General features: G+C 43.3%; 1 protein-coding gene across 3 annotated transcripts; it reads left to right on the top strand.

The window, feature by feature from the left end:
• The first annotated feature begins 1694 nt into the window (after positions 1 to 1694).
• On the top strand, positions 1695 to 5507 carry LOC147882829 (pentatricopeptide repeat-containing protein At3g09040, mitochondrial-like). 3 transcript variants are annotated; one of them, XM_087400744.1, is made up of 3 exons: positions 1695 to 2165; positions 2308 to 2376; positions 2481 to 5507. In XM_087400744.1, the coding sequence occupies exons 1-3, from the start codon at positions 2098 to 2100 to the stop codon at positions 5200 to 5202; spliced, it is 2859 nt and encodes a 952-aa protein (XP_087256870.1). In that variant the 5' UTR covers positions 1695 to 2097; the 3' UTR covers positions 5203 to 5507. The 3 variants fall into 3 exon arrangements, with proteins under 3 accessions (XP_087256870.1, XP_087256871.1, XP_087256868.1); XM_087400745.1 differs by having other exon boundaries at positions 2473 to 5507; XM_087400742.1 differs by having other exon boundaries at positions 2462 to 5507.
• Positions 5508 to 7523: the final 2016 nt, after the last annotated feature.

Below are 7523 nucleotides of genomic sequence, written 5' to 3'. Positions count from 1 at the left end.
ATCGCCTGGGAACATAGTCTAGAAGCTCTTTACATGACTCCCAACATACTGTGGAGCTGTATAATGTGAACTATAATTAGCAAGGACTAGAGACAATTTTGGACGCTCTTGGTGACTTATCAGAAGCAAAGCGGCACTCCGCTAGATCCCTGAGCCTTCGAAGCTCCAAAGCCATACGCTTAAATACCTCAAGTCTATTTGTTGAGGAGATCTGAGCTTGTATTAGAGGACCTTGTCTCTGGTTACTCTCAGGGTCAAACGAATCTAGAGCCCAGAGCTAGCGGAACGAGCAACCAAATACAACACCGTTGACTAAGGAAGGCCCTATGATAGCGAGGAACATGGTACAGGGAGAACAACGAGCTTCGCTTCAGATTGCATCACTCTAGCATAGGGGGAAATAATTATGGTACAGGGAAAACGACGAACATCGCTATAGATTTGATCATTGTAGAAAGGGAGAGAGAAACGAACACAACAATTGAATATTTATCCACTATTACCTTGAATCCAAAAACTCTTATAAGAAAGCTCTACAAACTTTTCAACTATGGAGACCAACAACCTCTATAATGATTACACAAGATAATTCTCTATGAAATAGCCAAAATAAGAATCGTACCATAATTCTCAACGAAACATTTAAAAAAAATCATTCGATTAAAAACACTCCAAGATGTTGCATATAGACGTCTAAACCTGTAAGCCCAAAGATGGAAATCAAGTTGCTCTTTACTTATGCCTCTTGCAATGAAGCTTCAAGCGTTTATATAGTTTTCCTTTAGTGAAAAACTTAGCTTTTAAACCAATCCACATCAAGCCTTAAAGTCAAACCAAAGATCAAACTAAATCAAGGGCCTATATCGATGACACATGGCTCAAGGAGGTGTGAGAAAACCCAAACATCTCCCTAGGCTGCCTGCCGTCGTAACAAGAATTGTTGCTTTTTAAATGACTACTGCTAATTGATAAGAATCTTGTGGCCAAGCTCTAAGAACCTAATAAGACTCGATGTGACTCTACTAATGACAACCATTCATCACCGTTTCGAGTAGCCAAACTCCAAACTACAAGTAGTAATCCAAATGTATCCCTATTATAATCCACAAATCTCCAACTGTCCGACACCACTCTAATCGAAATCGAAAAGCAAAAAAGCAAAACAATCATTTCCATATGATACAAGCATCCATATCCATTCCAAGGAAGCAACCTTTACAAAAAACGTGTCAAGGACAAAAACTGAAGACTCTCTTGTAGTGTTTACACCAGCAGGAGATTCCATACTTCTAGCCTCTCTCGTAATGTCCTTGTGGGTTACGTTTACTGTTGAATTCGATGGTGATGGACATTGTTGAAAGATGGCGCAAGAGATACCTAAGAGATGGTTTGATCAAGCATTAATATAGGAGGAAACTATACATACTTGAGCCTGGGAGCATGGTGAGGGAGATCGTCTTCCATGACCTCGTATCATAAGCTGCCAAGGAACTATAATAGTACTAGTTGACTCTTGGGCGATGGGCGAAAGACTGGTGGGTGGGATTTTGGGCTACGTGTAAGGGCTTCGGCAACAACAAGCAGCTTATTTTAGAGTATGACAAGTGGTTGAACAAAAGCTAAAGTGTTCACTGAATCCCACTATGGGCCTGGTTTGGTGCAATGGCCAAGTTCGATGGGTGGGAGGATGAGTGGCCGGGAGGAGCATCGAGCCCTTTGGGCCACACACATTGGAGGAAATGAGACAATAGAGGACGGAAATTGACGGGCGTATTGTGATCAATGCCTACAGCACCTCTGGTGGCGAAACACATCTTACGAAATTGTGTAGACTCGTTTGGACATCTATGTGAACCAAAGCCGCGTCTGCTCATGCTAATCAAAGGCCTTGCGGGGTTTTGATACTTCGTGTGAACCAGCCAATAGTTCGCCTGTTTTCTATAGAGATAGTCTCTGTCTCTCAGCGTTTCTCGCGATGATGATCATCATGGGCACAGGAGGCGGCAGAGGTCCCTCTCATACATCTAATGCAACCGAAGCTTGTCGTAGCGGAAATCCACACTCCCTCTGGTTCGCAGCTCATCTTCATATGCACTCATGCTCACTCTCTCCAATGGATTCCCCCCAGGACCGTGGAGCGGTCGTTCAGGAATGTTCGCGTTCAGGTACTGCCTTCCTTTAGTACATTTGTGTGCAATGATCGAAATTGACAGATCCCCGCTATTTTCCTCTGCCTTTCTTGCTAAGGCGATCCTGGTAAGTTTTCTGCTGACGACACACCCCTGGCAATCGGTTTTCGTTGTGCAGGGACCGAGCGTGTATGGAAGGAGTGCTTCTCAAATCCCTCCCATATGATGGGACAACCGACAGAGCAAGGTAAGTGTGGGACGAGTCTGAACTGAATAACTTCCTCCATGTCTGTAGATAGGCTAGTCTCAGAATCTTTGAATCTTAACAACAGCAAAACCCAAGGTCTCCAGATTTCAAGAAGAAAATTACCAAGGAGTCGCTATGGATACACTGCTGGTACAATCCAGGCTGGGTTACAGAGATGCTCCAGAGAAAAAGCCCAAAGCATCCACTGGTCAGGCCCATGACTTTGTCTTGATGGAGCAGCGCCCCAATGCATCTAAAGGACAAGAACTGTGCCATAAAAGTGGCTGGGAAATGCTCAACTTAGAGGCGGCACTCACGTCTATGGAACGGATGCCCCAACCGCCTTCAGTTCAAAGCCTTACATACATCTTGCATAAGTGCAGAACGAAGAAAGACTTAGCGTGTACCGAGCGCTTCTATGCCTATCTGTGCAGTAGGGGATTGGAAGGACATAGATCTCTTGGGAACTACCTGGTCCCAATGTTGGTCCAAGCTGGAAGCATGTGCGAAGCTCAGCAGGTTTTCGACAAGTTAGTTGATCGCAATGACTACTCTTGGAATTCTCTCATATGGGGATATATTGGATTTGGGGATTCAAAGCGTGCCCTCAACCTCTACCAGAAAATGCAAGAGGATTCTGTGTACCCTAGCAAGTATACCTTCATGGCCGTACTGAAAGCTTGTGCTAGGCTGAAAGAAGCAGACATAGGCCGAGAAATGCACATCAAGATAGCCAAAAAGGGTTTGGAAAAAGATCTTGTTGTTGGGAGTATCTTGGTGGATATGTATGCCAAATGTGGCCTGCTTGCAGAAGCACAGCAAGCGTTTGACAAGCTGCCAGTTCGAGATGTCATCTTATGGAACACACTAGTCGCAGGATATGCAGAGCATGGCCTTGGTGAGGAAGCACTGAACTGCCTTGAGCAGATGCAATTGGATGGCCTCTCTTCAAATGCTGTCACGTTTGTTTGCAGCTTGAAAGCTTGTGGCAGCATTGGAGCCTTGGACAAGGGCCGAGATATGCACGCTGAAATATCCAGAAAGGAGCTGGAAAGAGATCTTGTTGTTGGCAACACCTTGGTGGATATGTATGCTAAATGTGGCTCGCTTGCAGAAGCACAAGAAGTATTTGACAAGCTGCCACTTCAAGATGTATTCTCTTGGACTGCACTGATCGCAGGCTATGCCGAGCAGGGGTTTGGTGAGAAAGCACTGAAGTGTTTTGAACAGATGCAGCGTGAGGGGCTTTCTCCAAATATCGTCACATTTGTTTGCAGCTTGAAAGCTTGTGGCAGCATAGGAGTCATGGACAAGGGCCGAGAAATGCACGCGGAGATAGCCAGAAAGGGGCTGGAAAGAGATCTTGTTGTTGGCAACACCTTGGTGGATGTATATGCCAAATATGGCTTGCTTGGGGAAGCCCGAGAAGCGTTTGACAAGCTGCCAGTCCGGAACAAGGTCTCATGGAATGCACTGATGGCAGGATATGCCAAGTGTGGCCTTGGTGAGGAAGCGCTGAACTGTCTCGAACAGATGCAGCTGGAAGGTTTCTCTCCAGATGCTGTCACGTTTGTTTGCAGCTTGAAAGCTTGTGGCAGCATAGGAGTCATGGGCAAGGGCAGAGAAGTGCACGTTGAAATAGCCAGAAAGGGGCTGGAAAGAGATCGTTTAGTTCGCAGTACCCTGGTGGACATGTATGCCAAATGTGGGCTGCTTACAGAAGCATGGGAAGCGTTTGACAAGGTGCCAGTTCGAGACATAGTCTTGTGGACTGCACTGATTGGGGGATATGCTGAGCATGGGCTTGATGAGGAAGTGCTCAGCTGTCTCGAACAGATGCAACTGGAGGGTCTCTCTCCAGATGCTGTCACGTTTGTTTGCAGCTTGAAAGCTTGTGGCAACATAGGAGCCATGGACAAAGGCCGAGAAATGCACACCGAGATAGCCAGAAGTGGGCTGGAAAGAGATCATGTTGTTGGCAGCACCTTGGTGGATATGTATGCCAAATGTGGCTTGCTTGCAAAAGCACGGGAAGTGTTTGACAAGCTGCCAGTTCGAGATGTATTCGCATGGACTGCATTGATTGCAGGATTTGCTGAGCATGGGCTTGGTGAGGAAGCACTGAACTGTTTTGAACACATGCGACTGGAGGGTCTCTCTCCTGATGCTGTTACATTTGTTTGCTGCTTGATAGCTTGTGGCAGCATAGGAGCCATGGACAAGGGCCGAGAAATGCACACCGAGATAGCCAGAAAGGGGCTGGAAAGAGATCCTGTTGTTGGCAGCACCTTGGTGGATATGTATGGCAAATCAGGCTCGCTTGCAGAAGCACGGGAGGTGTTTGACAAGCTGCTAGTTCGAGGTGTAGTTTCATGGAATGCACTGATTGCAGGATATGCCCAGCAAGGAGAATGTGAACTTGTTTTCCATATGCTTGAGAGAATGAGAGGAGAAGGGATTAAGGCAGACACGGTCACATTCTCTGTTGTTCTCACTGTATGCAGTCACATGGGTCTCGTGGATAAGGGCCAGAATTACTTTGAGGCCATCAGCAAAGACTATGGCATCACTCCAACTATTGAGCACCATACAGGCATGGTTGATCTCCTTGGCCGTGCAGGCCAATTAGAGTCAGCGGTAGCAATGGTGAAGAAGATGCCATTCCATCCTAATTGTGTGGTGTGGCATACAGTGCTGGGTGCTTGTAGAAAGTGGGGTAATGTGGAGCTTGGAAGACTGGCCTTTGAACAAGCAGTGAAATTGGATGAAAAGGATACTGTATCTTACATCTTGATGTCTAACATCCATGCAGATGCTCACCTTTAGGAGGCAATTAGAGTGAGAAAACAAGCATGGAAGAAGCCAAAACAGAGGCGATGGACTGAGTGCTAGAGTTATGCATGTTCTTTAAGAATACTCTATTCTAAAAGCCCAAATTATTCCACACATAGAACTTAACCCAAGGAGAAGGTAATGGAAAGGCCTTTATTTTTCAAGAGAAATTCAATTGATTTCTTAGGTGTAAAGATAGAGTATCCCAATTAAGCTAAGATCAAAGGGATAGCTTCAAAACGTAAAGGAGGGACTTGAACTGAAGACATCCATTACCTACTTAGGCTATATGAATATGTTGTAAAGAAATATTAGATATTTCTTTAAAAACAATTCATTCCCTCATAAATGAGAGGGGAAGGAGACTTCCCATCATGAATATAAGAACCTCCTCATTAATAACTCTCCACTTTATCCCTCAGCTTGCCTTTCTACCCCTCCCTTGCCCCCTTTTTCACTAATTAATATGTTTTTGAATTGTTTTCAATTAGGGGACCTATTAGTCCATGAGCATGATAGCTAATACTAAATAGTCAATCTTAATAATACCAATAGTATTAGTAATTGGTAATGATTAGTCGTAATGAATTATTTGTACCTTGAAAAGCCATGCAATAGTACTTATCACTCATAGAGGAGTTATGTAATTTATGTGTAGGTTTTATGCATGCATGTACATATGCTTACAAGCATGCAGGTGCATGCTTGTGTGTGTGTTCGCGCATGCGCTCGTGTGTGAATAAATGCGTGTGCATGCATGTGCATGTGTATGTATGTATATGTAGTAGTTGTTCCACTTTAGGTAGCTTTGAATGTACATTTTTTTGAATAAAATCTCTTTACCACAAAAAAAGTGTATGCATGTACGTGTTCGTGTGCATGTATGTATATGTGTATGTGTATGTGCATGCATGTGCGTGCACACATACATGTATGCATGTGTATGTATATGCGTGTGTTACCATACTTTCTCCCATAAGGGACGGAATGTATCATGCCCGTCAAAACCAATATTATTGCATGCGAATGGCATTCCAAGATAACTTAAAGAGAGCTTGAAGCTATCGAGCAATTGCTTTTCTAGATTTTTTTGTTGGCGAGCATAGAGAAGAGCTTATCTAAGTGCTCTATCCTAGAAGAACCAATAGAAGCGATATCATAATAAGAAATCATTTGATGTCAAGTTTAGGGAGAATAACTTGGTCCTTTTCTTTGATTCATTGCATGAAGTAAGTTCAAATGCTTATGGAAAGGACCGGTGACAATAGTTCATGTGGGACAAAATAATACAGTCTAGCTTGCTAAGCGCTCAAGAAAGTTGTTCCAACGGTAACAAGTTTTGACAAAATAAAATTCCAACCAACACAGGAGCTTGGAGCATAATAGCATTCGAATCGATCAATTCCTTCCTTCACATGTGTGATTCATTATGAATTTGATGTTAATAATTGCATATTTAGAGTATGAAGTTTTGATGTATAAATGTTTAGTTTGAGAATGTTCCAAGATAAGATTAAATGATCAATTTTTAAATGCTAACCAATAGTATTAGTGACAATATGAGGTATTATGTAAGCCCAATAGGTGATAGGTTTTCAATTTTATAATTTGATAAACACGCCGCCTTGAATAGTATTCAAAAAGGGAGGATTAATAGTCCAAATCCATTGATAGTACATGATAACCCATCACTAACATTTTGTTACAATTAACTAGAGACAGATTAGACAAGATAGATAGAGGGTGAGGTGTGCGATGCGCATTACTTGTATTCTAGAATCTATACTTCCAAAATAGAATTCTCTCTCTCTCTCTCTCTCTCTCTCTCACACACACACACACAAATGCACGCACGCACGCACACATAGAGGCACACATGCACGCACACAATTCCTTTTGATGACTTGAGTCTCTCCTTAATTTTAAAGCAATGGCACATCCATGTGTTGATCCCAGCTAGTCTAGGTTGTGCTTAAGATCAAGCAGAGCTACTTAGAAATTTGGTGGTATGGGTGCACACCTAACCTCATTCGCTATGCAAATATGTTCAAATGTATTTTCAAAATCAAGGGATTTTGCAGGAACTCCGTTGTAGTCTGTGTACCTAGTTCTTATCGCAGGGATTGTAAAGGAAAAATATATGAGCCAAGTGTACAGGGCCAGTTTGTTAGGGATTAAGCCTAAGTTAGATCACCTCCACCCAAAAATGTATCCCCCTACTATTAAAAAATAAAAAATCTAGGTAGTCTCTCTCACCCAACAAAATCAATCAATTAAGCCTAAGTCCGATCACCCCCGCCTGAAAATATGTCCAA

Source organism: Dipteris shenzhenensis, chromosome 29 (assembly GCF_047967505.1).
Source record: "Dipteris shenzhenensis isolate YYH24624 ecotype China chromosome 29, Dip_SZ_1.0, whole genome shotgun sequence".
Lineage (NCBI taxonomy): Eukaryota > Viridiplantae > Streptophyta > Polypodiopsida > Gleicheniales > Dipteridaceae > Dipteris > Dipteris shenzhenensis.
The sequence above is the reverse complement of the archived record's forward strand: the minus strand, read 5'-3'. Positions and strand labels throughout refer to the sequence as shown.